At 37.9% G+C, this 16,484-nt stretch overlaps 1 protein-coding gene across 1 annotated transcript in view; it reads right to left on the bottom strand.

The window, feature by feature from the left end:
* SMC3 (structural maintenance of chromosomes 3) overlaps positions 1 to 16,484 on the bottom strand; it is a 311,725-nt gene that overhangs the window by 185,520 nt on the left and 109,721 nt on the right. Inside the window, exons 9-10 of the mRNA XM_067156456.2 lie at positions 12,819 to 12,940; positions 1,961 to 2,068 (exon numbers count right to left, since the gene is read on the bottom strand). Of these exons, the coding sequence (XP_067012557.2) occupies positions 1,961 to 2,068; positions 12,819 to 12,940 (230 nt within the window). The remainder of the gene's footprint in view (positions 1 to 1,960; positions 2,069 to 12,818; positions 12,941 to 16,484) is intronic.

Genomic DNA, 16,484 nt, shown 5'->3' with positions numbered 1-16,484 from the left:
CTTCGAGGAACGGATAATGTGGGATTTTTACGTGATTTAATTAGGATGCTCGCAGGACCACATAATTTGAACGAATTAAACAGGAAAACGTAATTTCCGGGAACGTATAACCGAGGTTCTACTGTATACATTTGTTATTCACCGAATTGCTTATACAGACCAGGACCCTTGTATAAGCATTGTATAGCAGTGAGTGACAAAAAAAACACGACTAATCAGTTTATTTTAGTGGTATTTACTGTCTGCAATAATATGATCGTGTTAAAATATCCGACTTATCCATTAAGTACACATCAAAAGAATGGAAAATAACGTAGATTATCTCCAAGATATTTGTAACAAAGAAGGCATAGAACATTCAGAGGTTATGGAGGCTGGATATGTTCATAAAATAAAACATTTCAAGAGACGGAGTGGCCCATTTCTCCTAAATGACGAAAGTTTTAAAATGAAATATGTATTTACGAAAGAGTATGCTTGAATTGTCATTACCACAGACAGAAATTACTGAATGAAAGATCCTAGAGATGGCTCTATATCTTGCGAACTTCAAGCTGTCACAGTACCACGGACATGAGCACAGAATGAGGCTAGTAATTAATACCAGTTGCATAATTATTACTAGTGAGAATAATATATCGCTGAAATATGTGAATTACTGTTCTGTTCTTTTTTATTCGAGCATTCTAATCTATTCGTGCTAGCAAGCAGGTTCTTGAATAGTTTTGCTTGTAGATAACAAGCAAAAGCAATCAAAACGGTGGTGAACATGAAGAAATACGGTATTGAACTGCAGAGAGAAATTTGTACGGCTTGGAACAAGTGTACACGTTGACGCAGGTGTAATAGACTGAGATAACTTGAAAACAAAATCCTTTAACCCATGGGTAAATAATGCAAGTATCGAGCTGGAATTGTTGTTGTTGTTGTTGTTATTATTATTATGATTATTATTTGTGATGTACATCCATTTATTATTAGTATTATTATTATTTACGTCATATGTACCAACGATACGATCATATTATTTGTGAGGTTATGTCATGAAACATGTTCTGTATATATATATATATATTTATAAACCTGTAATTAATAGTATATAATCCATTTTTACCTGTATAGTATTATATTATATTACAGTATTGTGCAACACATTGTAATATCCAGAATATCACTAGGTAAGACGAGAACTATGTAGAATATTCTTTACATTATCTCTAGGCTTTAGGCACTCTAGAAATTACTAGAAGATATGTTATAACATATCCTTCAAGAAGCCTGGCCAGGCAACCTACATAAAGAGACGGTCTCAATGGTGGAAAGGAGCTACTGTTTAACAAGAGTTGTGTTGTGTTTAAGGCTGACAGGCTATGGTAAGCAGTCGGCAGTCAACTGTTTCAAGGTTACAGTCTCTATGTGCTTAGCGATAGGCAGTTTTTAAAAACGGTGGTTTGTTGATGTTTTTGGAGTGAAATGTTTTGCTGTGACAGTAGTGATTAAGGTTGTGTGTGTTTAATTTGTAAATAATTGCAAATAAATTTGTGTACGCAAGTTGACAGCACTCTGTGTGCGTCTTTGTGGATACATCAATGTGCAGTGTATTAACACAATGTGCAGACCACGTTTATCAGTACGAAAAATATGCAACGCTTATACAAGGCTTATTCAATGTATAACAAGTGTATAAGGATTTTTATAAGTACGCCTGTTAATATATTAACGGAGTACTATATCCCATTTTCAAACCGATTTTCTTGAAATTCAATAAATTCTGTCTTACAACTTCAAAGTTACATACAGTGATCAGTTTTTAAGCTAGAGATTTCTGATCTATTATCAAAATATAAAAGAAACCAGAAATGTGATTTTCCAACATGGTTTCCTGGAGAGCTTCATATATAAATCTATAAATAATACAAATATAGTATAAATTATGTAGTCTAAATCAGTTCAAAATTACCTGAGTTCCTTCTGAATCCATTGGTCCCTCTCTTCTTTACTAGTGAACTGACTTCCTCGACCTTGCTTTGCATACAGTTCTTTCCTCTTCTGCTCCTTCAGGGCTAACCTTAAAAATAAACAAATGCACAATGCATAAAGAACACTTATAAAATTTCAGGATCGAACTGTTTGTGAAGAATTTCCTGATAATTAAAATAAATATCTTAAAAAATTCTGGATACAAATGCTTGTTGACTCATGGTTTATAAACATTCTGCAAGTTTTCCAAAACAAATCAAAACACCAAAGTTCAACTATTCATTAGTATATAAGTCACAGATTACTAGAATATTTATTTATACTAAATGAGATAGAGAGGACAGCTCTATAACCAGGAATTGATCTTTACACATTTGCAGTGCTCCTGCAGTTGGAACAAAGCTAAAGTTCAGTTCAATTTCATCATTGCAGCTGCATGTGTAGAAGTTTACATGATACTGAAATTTTTTAACAGATATACATTTTTATGTGAATGTACTCGCGACTTTATGATATTAGGAAGTAATACTAATGATCTGGATGGTTGGAGGAAATGCAGTATGAGCCTGTAGGGAAGACATTTTTCAAGGCCTTCCACTTGGAAATGAAGTGCAACAAAATAATCTTGCCTATAACTGAAGTTACAATACTATATATTTTTTAATATAAGGCACACCCAAAAATTACATTAGTAAAAGCAGAGCAAAGCCCTCTGAATTTCCTGGTGGAGTTCCATAACCTTGGCACTTCACTTACTGGGACAGAGTTGTCAGCTCTATGCCTAGCCACCTATTGTTTTGTCCCCAAGAATTAGCCTGGTACTCATTTCTAGTGTAGGCTGAGTAAACCCCGGAAGCATGAAACTCTCCAGAAATTCAAGCCTTGTTTCTAACTTTTTGATTTCCTGACATCTAATAAAGCCCACAATCTTCTGAGTGTGTGTATATAAGTAAAGTGAAAACTTACATAAAATGAACAGGTCACAAAACCAATTTCTTAAAATATGTTCTTTCAGTTTGGTACATGCTACCATGTTCCCGATGAAAGAGAAAGTACAAAGCATACATTGTTGAAAATACACTTATGTTCATGAAAAACAAAACACCTTGAAAGACTAGAGACAGGAAGTTCATATTCACAGGACATGTTCATTAGTATGTTCTGCAGAAATGATTAGCATTTCAGTCACCTAGGTTCAGCATGTGTCCTGTTGCCTAGTAAGCACTGGGTCCTCCATGGGCACTGATAACTTGTTCCATGCGTGACGGATCGATGCATATAAGGCGTGAATGTTGTCCTGGGATATAGCCATCCATGCTGCATTCACCTGGTTCAACATTCATCTTTGATGGTTGGTATTGGGTCACAGCGCCACACCCGCCGTTTCACCATATCCCAAAAATTTTCGATTGGCGACAAGTCCGGTGATCGGGCGCGCCAGGGCAAACAGTCTGACATCCTGTGACAACAAGAAAGCACGTGCTCATGCAGCAACATGTGGTCGCACATTGTTCTGTTGAAATATGGCATCTGGGGTGTCGTGCAAAACGGGTATGGCTACGGGTCACAGGATGTCATTCACGTAGGTCAAACTGGTCACTGTGCTCTGGACATGCACCAACAGTGATTTATGGTGGTACCCAATAGCACCCAACACCCTAAGGCCTTGAGTTGGCGCTGTATGTCTTGTGCGAATGCAGTCAATGTGATGCCGCTCGCCCTGTCTGTGGCGAACCAAAATGCGGGCATCATTTTCAAAGAAATAGAACCTAGGTTCGTCCAAAAACATTATCTGCGGCCATTCCTGTCCCCAGTGACATTGTTCCTTACACCTTTGCAGTCTAGCATGTTTATGTACATTAGTCAAAGGTAGGCGGGAGAAGCGGACTACGCGCCGGTAACCCAGACCGCAATAAATGGCGACGGACTGTCACTCCTGATAGTGTACGATGTGTTACACTGTTGCAGCAGAGCCGAGGAGCACGGAGATCTGTCCTGCAATACCATTCGGATGAGGTGTCGATCTTCTCGGCAAGTGGTCTGGCTGATGCGACCAGACCCATCTCATCCTGCTCTACGGCCTTCTGTTCACCATTCTGTACACACCCATTGCACTGCCAACACACTTTGTCCCACACCTGCCACACAAGCATCAATTTCCCGGATGGATGCATCACGTTCTCGTATACCAATAATGCGCCCTCTTTCAAGCTCACTCATTTGAAGGCATGGTTCTCGCATACATCTGTAAGGCATCCTGCACGTCTACTCAAGTCACACTGATCCATTACCTTCGGTTTATAACGACGAGAGCCACAGACACATTTTACCAGTCAGTGGTGGTGTGCCAATATATCGATGTGGACCTTGAACTTGAGGCCCAACATGGATCAAATGCTAATAATTTCTTCAGAACATACTAATGCACATGCCCTGTGAATATGAACTTCCCATCTCTAGTCTTTCAAGGACGCGGCGAGTTGGCCGTGCGCGTAGAGGTGCAGGGCTGTGAGCTTGCATCCGGGAGATCGTGGGTTAGAGCCCCACTGTCGGCAGCCCTGAAGATGGTTTTCCGTGGTTTCCCACTTTCACAGCAGGCAAATGCTGGGGCTGTACCTTAAATAAGGCCACGGCCGCTTCCTTTCAATTCCTAGGCCTTCCCCACCCCATCGTCGCCGTAAGACCTATCTGTGTCGGTGCGACGTAAAGCAACTAGAGTGTATAACGGATCACATCAGAAAATGAAAATACACAGCCTGTTTCCAGTCATTTGACCGGTCAGGCATGGAATGAATGAAGCATCAGAGACCATCAATACATGAATTCCAAACTGAATTGTGACAGTTTAAATGAAAATCTAACAATACAGAAAGCTGCATTTCCAAGTTTTTTGAAAATTTCTTTGAAATCATTCAATAAAATAATAGGTAAACAACTGATAGAGAATCTGCCACCTGGGCGACCGTCCTAAATCCAGATCAATGATGACTGATTGAAGTCTCTTATAGCAGCTACATTCATATACACTCACAACTTGGAATTCATGCAATCAACAAATTCATCTAAATTCAAGCAAATAAAAGCAAGCTTGAACTTTCGTATCATAATCATACAAACTGGCCCTCCAGTTTAACATGTAACCTAAACCACAGGAACGTGACTTTTAATTTCAAAAATTCCACATGAAAAGGTTAGGATTCCAACTGCGGGCATGTTGGCAAGAAGCTAGTGACTATGCCACCTGGCAATTACATTCCTTGTACATGCTTTTGAACCTTCCAATTCTCCGGGATGGCAGCACTTAAAAGTAAATCAATCAAAATATGATTTTATTCTATATTCTTACATGTAGGATACAAACTGGATAAGCAAAAATGGCAAACGCGATCAGCAAAGGCAAAGAAAATGTAAAAATGCGAAGAGGCGATTCAAAAGGGTTTCCATGGGCGGAGTCGGTACCTGTGATGATGGCAATACTGATAGGCGATTTTTTGCTAATTCGTCTGAGTCGGCCAAAATTTTAGGTCTGGGCGCTAATTACTGAGTCGTGCACACATTATAATGCAAGTTTTGCCATGCATTTACGCTGCAAATGTAGATCTTTTGAAAAATTATAGCCTAGAAACTGCGCATATGTTAGTGCAAAATATTTTGTTGTATTGCATGCCAACGTCCATTCATGACGTCTTGCTTCATAGTCCCTTCATCATTGAATAGGCACTATTGCTGATCAGTCAACTTTCCGGGGAAGCGCAAGAATCACGAAATAAGAACGTTAAAAAATACAGAGAACACTATTCGGAAAAACATTCCCCAGAAAGCACTATGAGAGACGTATTTCAGTGGTTACTTCTGACCCGGTTATCTCAAGTTTGCAAACGACACCTCCGAAAAAAAAGCAAAACTCTTTCATATGAAGCCATACAGTTATTAAGCTCTTACATACCCGGAACCACCGAATCTTCGAACTCTGATGTTAGCTCGAATAAGACAGACGACTACAAAGATTGAATTCTCATAATATGCGTACGTTTGAAATATAAATCAAAGAAATAACAAATATAGTATTTTATATTTATATGTAAGCCTTTTTGAATCTGCCATTTCAATTTTCAAAATAATAATATCAAATTCATAGTTAGAGACCTTGAAAACCTTGATATACCATTTTTTGTTTCAATAAAACTTTTTTTAAAAAATTTTGTCTACCATTTTGGACCTGCCATTTCAAATTTTCAAAATAATGATATCAAATTCATAATCAGTGACCTTGAAAACCCTTCTATACCATTTTTTGTTACACTGAAACTAATTTTTTATTTATGTCTGTGTTTTTCGGGAATTGGCCTACTGTGCAGTGGCAGTGGAAGTTTCACATTGTATCCTCCATATGGCAAGATATTTTGGTCACAGCCAAAGTCATATGAAGAGCAGAGCAATGTTCCAAGCTCACTCACTTGCATAGGAAACGTCCCACTACCATTTCACTCATTTCTTTCTCCTTTCAAGCATGAGAGGAATGAAAGGGTAACACTATACCAATTCGACACTACTGTTGATAAACCTTACTATCCCTAAATTTGCTTAAATTTGGTATGGTGAATGCTCTGCCTTACATTTGCTACTTATCTGAGCTAGAGAGCCATGTTAAGTCTGTATTTAAAACCCTCTTTATGGACTTTCATGTGTTTTCAACCCAGCAAGTAATTTCTTACACTATTTTACATATTCATAACAAAATTCTTCCTCCTCAAAAGCCATAATCTGATAATTATTTTAAAATCTCAGATTTTATTCATGCAATTATAAATTAACTCCATGGCTTTATCTTGGGATAATGAGGAGCTCATGTGCTGTACGAGCTTTAATATTGGAATGTTTGTTGGATATGTAACACTACATTTGTAATTACATAATCACATATCTAGTAAAACAATTCCTTTACGTTAAAACTTACAATATTTAAACATACATGTATGCAATAAAAATCTATCCAATAAAGACAATAAATGTACATTTTATTTGAATAGATTTCAAATGTGTGATATATAGAATACTACCAGCCATTCTAACAGTCGTAAGTACAAGAGTAGGTTATAATTGTATGACAGTCAAACTTAGGACAGATAACTTGTACGATATTTACAACTAGAACTCCCAGAAACCACAGACTTCATAGACCAGAAGCAATGTGCCGCCAAAAGTAACCTACCACACTCACAACAATCCATGCGAAGAGCTGTAATGTATGGGTAAGCATTATAAAACACTTACTTCAAGTGTGTTGCAGGTTGACATCAAACACTTGATGGTTCCGTTCCACTTTGTCCTGTCTCTCCACCTTCCTAATTCAACACTATATTCCAGTCCAGGTTCCGTTGTCCTATGCTGTTCGTCACAGAGTCCATCTATCATAATCTTGGTCTCCCTCGTCCTCTCTTCCCTGTCATCTGTCTTTCCACTGCTTGTCTTAGCAGTCTTTCTTCTTTTATCAAACTTGATATGTCCAAACCACCTCAATATATTCTGTTCCAGTTTGTCATTTAGTTTTTGCACATTTAGCTCTTTTTGTATGTCTTCATTTCTCACTCTGTCCCTCCTTGTCTTCTGTACCATACTCCTCAGGCATTTCATTTCAACTGCCTGTACTCTACTCTCATCTCTCCGAGTCACTGCCCAGGTTTCTGCTATATATGTCACTATAGGTAAGTAATATATCTGGTACATTACTTCCTTAGCCTTCATTGGTACATCCTTTTTCTACATTAATCTCCGTATTGAACCATCCTGTTCATGGGACAATTGTATTAATTTTAGTATTGGATATTGGAATCACACAAGGCCACCCACGAAGCCAGTGTCTTACAGTAAATGTCATAAAGGAGTCCAGAAGAAGGGTTCTTGTGTGAAGTGAGCGCGAGCGTCATTATGAGAAATCTCCAGAAACTCATTAAAAGGAGTTATGTCCCAAGCCAAGCCTCTTGATGAAGATTGGGGACGCTTCCCAGATCCCGGCAAAACTTATATTAGGAGGGAAGAAAGAATTAAATTAATATCTTTGGGTACGGAAGAGTTGCATTGGATTTGAGACAAGAATTGCAACCTGTATAATTTCTGCTTTATTTTTATATGCATTAGGGCTGCATTCATAAATGCATTCGTTAATTAGAGCTCATGATATACTTTATGCGGGAAAACTTCGCGGGCGCGCGCAGATTGCACGCGATCAAGCGGCTTGATGACGCTATACGGGATTATAAAATAAGGCCGCCTGGCATATCAGAGTCATTCTTGGACCAGAAGGCCGCTTGAACGAGTCGTCATACTGCGTGTTGGTACTGAGAACAACGCTTTGTCTTCGAGCTGCACAGACTACGAGTACTGCAATATCTGCGAGGAAGTAAGTAATCTACTTGAATATTCAGCTGAATTTAAGATTTTACCTGAGAGAATATGCTATAGGGAGATGAGGTACTGCTTATAAGAGACTAATGAACTAGTAGCTTCATATTTCTATGAGGTCAAGTTATGAATGACGAACGGCTAGAATTAAGATTGGCTCAGGATAGGAATTCAAAACGACATGTTGTCCGAGTGAAGGGACGAAATAACAGTGATCTAATGTAGGGAAGAAACTGTGTACCAGGTTTAAAACTCTGAACGAGACTTGGTTAATGTGACGTGTGAGACACGATAGTAGTGGAAACAGGCATCGAGTTTGGACAGTCTGTAATATATGAATTTATTTTCAGTTACCCAGCATCAAGTCAGAACGAGTGTTTGACATCATCATTGCAAGGAAGCCACAACCAGGAGCTGAAGCCAACACGACAATGGGCATCGATCCAGGAACGTTGGGAGCACCTGATCAGCACGACGCCGAAGGGGACCTCTTCCAACTACCTAGGGAGCTGTACGAAGGAGCCACACAAGAAAGAATGTCTCCAAGTGGTCAACAGTATCTGATGCCAGCGCCGCAGTCTATCATGATGTGGTAGATTCAGTGGTCCACAGGGAGGGCCGCTCCGTTATGTCATCGATAACATAAGGTCAGAGCTTTCCAATTCTGTTTCAAGCATGTCATTTAAATTTAGATAGGAATATGGGGGCCGTCAGTCAACAGATTAGTTATGGTAGGAATTTTCCTTGTAATTTAGAGCTAGGCCTCAAGCTCGAACCCCGTACCTTAAGGTAGATGATATTTTGTAGATTCCTTGTTAGCGTGTGTATTTCATTTCGAGTGTATTATTTTTACGTACGTGTGATTTTTATGGGTTTGGTCGTACTCCTTTTGTCATATGTGGTTAGTCTAACAGATAGGTACTTTTTATTATATCGCATTTAGGCATTTGTTTCTGCAGACGTAGATACGTATAGTTGAGACCAAGACGTAACCTGTAACTCACCCAGCTTTACTAATAGAGCGAGCGAGTCCGAATATTTGAGAGATATGAGCCCATGAGAGGCAGAAGTAAGAGTTGCGATTGATATGAGAGAGCCCAGCACAATTGAGAGTATATTTGATGTATTTGGAGGTGCCTAGTATGGCCATGTGACTATCGCGTAATAATTAGTGTTTTTGTAGCACCAAGGTTGAGCCCATGAGAGGCGGAAGTAAGATTTGCGATACTGCTGGTGATATTGAGACGAGGGCAGATAGCCCAGGTGTATTTAAAAGAGGGCTTTTAGCAGCAGATTACGTGAGGTGTTTCTTTTGAAAGGCGAGATTTTTTTGCCTGCCGCACAGATGAGCTCATAAATTAGGGGGACTGTAGCTAGTGAAGTGGTGAGGGTGAAGGTCATTGAGCTTGACGTCACAGGCTTGAGAATTGGTTTTTGTCATCTGCAGCTTGTCATGTGTGCGAAAGGGAGGAGGACCTTGATGTTTTGAAAGCAGGGAGAGATCTTTTTTATGTCCTATTTGTTTTACGTAAAATTTTTAACACTGGCCCGTTTGATTCTGATACGCGTGTATATGTTGATTGTGTCCTTTTTATATGGTTTGCATAGGTATCTTTGACGCCTTACTCGTCATGGGACTAGGGTTCGTGACCGAGTCAGGTCATTGTACATTTTGTGGTGATTTTTGTTTGCACCGGGGTTCGACGGTACGAGGCATAGTAAATTTTATGGGAGTCATTCAATAATGTGTATTTCAGCAGATATCCGTTTTTCTAGAGTTCGTTACTTACACTATTGTAACATGCTTGTTACAGAACAGCTGTTTCCGTGAAGGCAGTGAACTGGTTGTCATCGGCTCAGCGTTATTTTACCCTATCATGATGAAAGCTCTTTCATTTGTAAATAATTCAATTTTATGTAATAAATCCCTATTTGTTAAACTTTGAATGCAGCGATGTTTTCTGTTAGATATTTTATTTTATTTTAATTTAGCCGAATCTTACCTGATTTGTCACATATCCTCGTGTTTATCTTTTGTTGCCCCGTTATACCCATGTTATCCCTGAGAAGAGCGCTTATCCGGCTGAGTGAAGAGGATTATGTTCAGGTAAGACTATGTGCACCAGCTCACGTCTATGAGAGTTCTTTCACTACTGTACTCTGGGTTCGAGACCGGCTTTCGCCCGGCCGGAACTTCAGTGGTCCAGTAGGGCACAGTATCTAGTGGTAAAAGGCACTGCTCAGTTGTATTCTACTAATTTCCATATCCAGTCTTTCATCTTCTGTCAGTTGACGCCCCAAGTATTTGAAGTACCGGTACTCTACTATTTCGAGTTTCTTGTCTCCAATTTTACTTCTTTACATCCTCTACCCATCACCATTGTCTTGCTCTTCTCCATGTCGATCCTCCCCATAGTTCAATCCTTCTATTTAGTACATTCAGCTGTTGTTCTGCCTACTTCTCAACTTCTCCCCAGATTACACCATTCACAAACATCATTACAATCATTCTTTCTACTACACCATCTTCCCTTACTGCCTGTACGATGTCATCCATCACCGTTATGAACAGTAAAAGTGACAAGACACTCCTTTGTTTTAACCCATTGTCAATTCCAAACCATTTTGTTCTACCCATTGTTGGCTTCACACAGCTGTTACAGTTATCTATATTGCTTTTATTATTATTATTATTATTATTATTATTATTATTATTATTATTATTATTATTATTAGTTCCTTGTAATGTCCCTGTGTGTCAAGCTTTCTCAAACCTTTGATCTGGTATTCAGTAAAAACTAATCTAATCCAAGTAACAGATAAAATTACATATCCTCCGTCTAATTCTACAAAATGGTCTTGCAGCACTTACTGTCCAAGATGTCTTGCTCCTTGAAAATAAATCTATAAATTTTCAATAGTTGGAGAAAGAAGTGTTTTTAAGTATCTAATCTAATCCAATCTAATACAATTCCTATGTCTCTTCGTGGAAAAAAAAAGTGCTACCAGGAAAGCTCTCCATTCGGTAAGTGCTGTGGCCAGGTCCTTTACGTTATATTGTTTGTCCAACCCTTGTACCATTACTCTACGAGTCGGGTATGAGGTGAGACAAATCTGTTGTGGCGGGTTTCTATGACCGGATAACCTTCCTGACGTCAACCTCATCAGAGGAGTTAATGAGATAAAATCAATAACGTGATATATGATAGTAGGAAAGGAGAGGGTAAAACCCGGTGCCGGCACATAGCCTACTCTTGTCTAATAGCACCAAGGGGCCTGCTCAAGTATTAATATCTCCACCCGATGGACACAATCACCATCAACAGCGTCATATGGCCTCACTCTCCGAGTCATTTTTTCTTCATTTCCTCATATCTAGGCTTGATGGCACACCCCCATATGAGCACTGCGGAGAGGTTTGAAATTTAATCATGGCTCTTGGCACACAATCGAGTGATTAGAAATTGTATACCACCACATTTCCTCCCTGCCGGCCAATATTCTGATGGTGAAAACTTTTTCTACCAACAGGACTCAAACCGGCTAACAACGCTATCAGACCGTTTAGACTTCAATGCCTTAACGGCCATGGCCACCAGGTGGTTATATTATGTTTTTAAAATTCCAATCAGTTCCTCTTTAATTGTTCACCTCCAAGTGTTCCTAGGTCATCCATGCTTCCTCTTTCCTATTGGGTTCCATTCTAAAACTGACTTTTCAACTGTTCTGTCCTGTTTTCTTAATGTGTTTTCTATCTAACCCCACTTTCTTTTCTTTATTTCTACATCAATGGGTTTAGAAGTATTATAAAGAAAGGAATAGAATTAAGTAATTTAATAAATATATACTTACCAGATATTGTAATAGGAGTTCAATCATGGGTGAGAAATGATATAATGGATGCAGAAATTTTCTCATGGAACCGGAGTGTGTATAATTTGCATACAAATTTTTATTTTTCTATTCCACCTATTCAATACAATTGATTTTGTGCTGTTAGAAATTCATTTTACTACAACATTACAGTAAAAGGGACATGTTTCGCTCAGTTTCCGAGCATCCTCAGCCTTTGTAACTTGTCTCAAGGTTAAGACCTGACATTGTTAATTTACTTATAACTAATTTGCACTTAATTATGATTCTAAAAACTAAGTGGTAAAATACATGAACATAGGCATTTTTAAACACAATGGACAGTTTAATAATTTAAAATGACATTGCTAAAATTGGGATAGACATTGATTCTAAATATAATGACGTTCAAAACACAGTAATATCCTCACAGTAATGAGATTTAGCTAAAATTTCCAAGTTCTATGTTTTTTTAAAACAATTGTTAGTTGACTTATTATGTTGAATAAAACAAACAAACAAAAAAGTAAATAGTAAAAAACCACCATCATATATTCATCTGACAATATTCAAGATATACATACTCTCTTGTGCATTCTTCTTCTTTTTTCTTCATTTCCTCATATCTGGGCTTTATGGCTTCAAGATCTGCTTCCCTCTGAGCAATTGTTTCCTTTAATTTCCTGAGTTCATTTTCAGCTCGTTCCTGTTATTCATAAAAAGTGAACAAAATGACCTAATAAATTATACTTGGATATTGAATATTTTTAAAACATTAAGAAATCTAATTGCTAGGTCTCATTAAGCGAGATCAGCCTTACTATAATAACATCTTATTTAATTAAAATATTAACCAAGAAGCTATTACGCCCAAGCATTTCGCCATCAGTGTGGACAATGCCTTACTGACTGTACCTCAATTTAATCTCAAGATGAATTTTTTGTTATAGTGGAAGTCATATCTTTTCAGTTTTGACTTACTCAATCTATAACTGTCAGGTATTCTTCAATCTGTTGAAATTAATTCGAGATAAAATAAATTTAGAAAATACCTGAAAAAAGTAACTTTTAATAACAGATCATACCTGAAAAACATACCATTTAATTAAAAATGGAATGGAATGGAATGGAATGTTTCATTCTTGAGAGATCATTATCAAATTCTAGCAAATCATACTTTGAATTATAATTTAAAATTAGTATGGATTGAGGATGTGGGAAACATTCTTAAGCAGCTTGAAATGACTTCAGTGCATGCTACAAGCAGAATAGTCAGAAATACAAATGGCGAGGAAATATTAAACGTGTTAACAAAAGACGACGTTAACCAAAATTTATTAGGAGAATGGAGAGAAAACTTTACAAATCCCAGAAGAAAAGAATGGAATGAGAGGGGAAAAAAGACTAAAGAAAGATACCAGATGTCAATGTAGGGACAATTATCAAACATTTGGAAGATATGATGGCAATAGTAGATTTGTGCCATACTATCAGTCAAATAATCAATTCAATAGCAACAGAAATAGGATCAACTATCGAAGAAGACCCATATATCGGGAAAGACAAATTGACAATTACAAAGAGAGGGAATATAGAAATAGACAATATATTCAAGACCTAAGGGAAGCTAACCAGGAAAGCAGAAATGGAAAAATGCCATTAAAGACCAAAATATAAACGGAGATATTGCAGGGGCAGAGAGCTTAGAGTAACTGGAACAGGCTGTTCATAACGTGTCATCCAGGTGTGAGTCTGTCAGACAGGATCGGTATTATTTTTTATTATGTTCATAGTCGAAAACGCGACTTCACAAACATAGGTTGAACCAAAACAAGATTGCATCTTCAGAGCAACACTGCGGGTAATGGGATATTTTTTACCGTCCACCAGAGTCCAGAAATTGCCACATGTTGCGTAGGAGGATTTCAAAGAAAGGTCTGACTGAAGGCTTGAAATTTCCATTTCTAATTCTTCAGGATTATAATTTTCGAATATTTCGCACACCCTCCCTCTAAGCTCACAAACGTCAACAGAAGGGAAGGGATTATTGACAAACATGATCACTGGTTCAAGCACTGAAAACTGGCTAAATCTGCTACCAAATTCGGACCCAAGAGTTTCAAGATGTTTAGCAAGAGATGAAAAATCACGCTTGCCACCATTTACTGTATCCGCCATAGATTTCAAATTTGGAAAATGTGAAAGGGAATTTCTATTTAAATGGACAATCCATACCTTAAGTTTCTTTTCAAATGCATTGCCAATACTTATACCTGAAATATGATGATCTTTTCCTTGCAATTCCAGATTTAACTCATTAAATTTTGAGGTGATGTCTGCCAATAATGCTAAATCTATTAGCCAAGATATATCATCAAGTTTGTGATAATATATCCCAGGAGATGATTTCATAAAGTCTCGTATCTCATCCAACAGGCAGCAAAACCGTTCAAGTGTTTTTCCCCTACTAAGCCATCTTACATCTGCATGAAGGATGACGTCACCATACTCCGAATCTGACATAATTAAAATATTTCTGAATAATCGATGACGAGTAGATGACGATCTTATATAATTCACGACATGAGTTACAATTTTCATGACATGATCGAACTTTAAAACCTTTGCGCATAAAGCTTCTTGGTGAATAATACAATGATAAGAAATACATTTTGGAAATGATTCATCCTTAGCACAAAGAGAAAGAAATCCATTATTTCTACTAGTCATAGACGGTGCCCCATCTGTTGTTATAGCGACAAGCTTTGACAGTGGTAAGTTACTCTCTTTGGTGAATTTAACGAAAGCATTAAATATGTCTTCTCCCCTACTACGTCCATGAAGTGGCAATAGCTTGACAAGTTCTTCCTTTACTGTAAAATCATTAAAACCATTCTAGCAAATACACACAACTCATCAGTGTCAGACATATCAGCACTACATCGAACTGGAGTGAAAAATGTTCACGCGATTTCAAATCCTGATGTAATTGAGATTCCATATTATTAGAAATCTGTTCAACCCGCCTAGCAACGTTTTGGTGAGACAACTGAAGTCCTTTGATTGAAGATATCAATTCAGATTTATCTTTGTGAGATTCGGACAGAGATTCAGCGGCATTAAGCACAGCTTCTTTCACTACTTCCCCATCACTGAAAGCTTTTTTCCTTTTAGCTAGGACGTAACAAACTTTGTAAGAAGCTATTGTCACGTTACACGTTTGCTGAACTGGCTTCTTAAACGCACATTGTTGCAATGCTAATTTTGATTTTAGGTCTTTCACTTTGTGTTTTCTTAGTTCAGAATTAACAGGAAATTCACTGTCAATTTTTTTGTGATTAGTAAAAAAATGTTATGTACATTACTTCTTTTAGGAACAGACACACTAGCATTACACAATAAACACAGACTTCCCTTTGTTTTCAATAAAGCAATACTGGTCCTCCCATTCACCGTTAAAGTTATAATCTCTTTGTCTTTTAGCCATGCTAAGAAGTTATGTTTAATGAAATATAACTGATTATAAACTGAATATCTTAAAAGTTTCAATAGTAATGAAAAAAAAAAGAAAAAAAAAAGCACACGAAACATGTTGAATGTACAACTTTACAACACAAGGCACTCAAAATGTATTACATAAGCCCTGCATAAGCCCACAAGTATGCCTTTCCTGGCAGGACCTAGTGTTTACAGTGCACTGTTTCTTCTGGTATGGGCTAGAACAATATTGTTACTTTCATTGATCTGTCTCAGCTTTATCATTGGCTTTGACAAGATGAAAGTGACTGAGGTATGAGTGATGCTAGTAATGCCATTCCTTATGCAGCCAGTCCCTGCTATGAATGGTGTGAAAATATTGCTCATAGGGTCAGTTGGTGCATGCATTTCAGTGGGCTTGGCAGACTGATAGGTAATAGCAACTTCTGGCTCGGTGAGGAAAGCAACGGGAAAATACCTCACTCCTCATTTCCCTAGTACGCCTCTTCAGTGATGCCTAGGCCACTTATGCCAGCTGATGGCGGTGCTGTTGAGGATCTAACTAACCTTCGGGCTGAAGACTAAACATACATACATACATACAAGCCCACAAGTAATAATGAATGTTCGCCTGAAAGCTAGGAACTGGGAACATTCCAATCGCAAGACTTTCATAAATCGTTTCTTCATTGTTTACTGCACAACTTTGTTGGGATTAAAGTTACTTTGTGGGCAAATTGGGTCTCCCATTGTCGTCCTGGTGAAACTCTGTC

The sequence above is a fragment of the Anabrus simplex genome, chromosome 1, assembly GCF_040414725.1.
Source record: "Anabrus simplex isolate iqAnaSimp1 chromosome 1, ASM4041472v1, whole genome shotgun sequence".
In the NCBI taxonomy this organism is placed as follows: Eukaryota; Metazoa; Arthropoda; class Insecta; order Orthoptera; family Tettigoniidae; genus Anabrus; species Anabrus simplex.
Note: the sequence above shows the minus strand (reverse complement) of the source record. Positions and strands in the feature narration are given on the sequence as shown.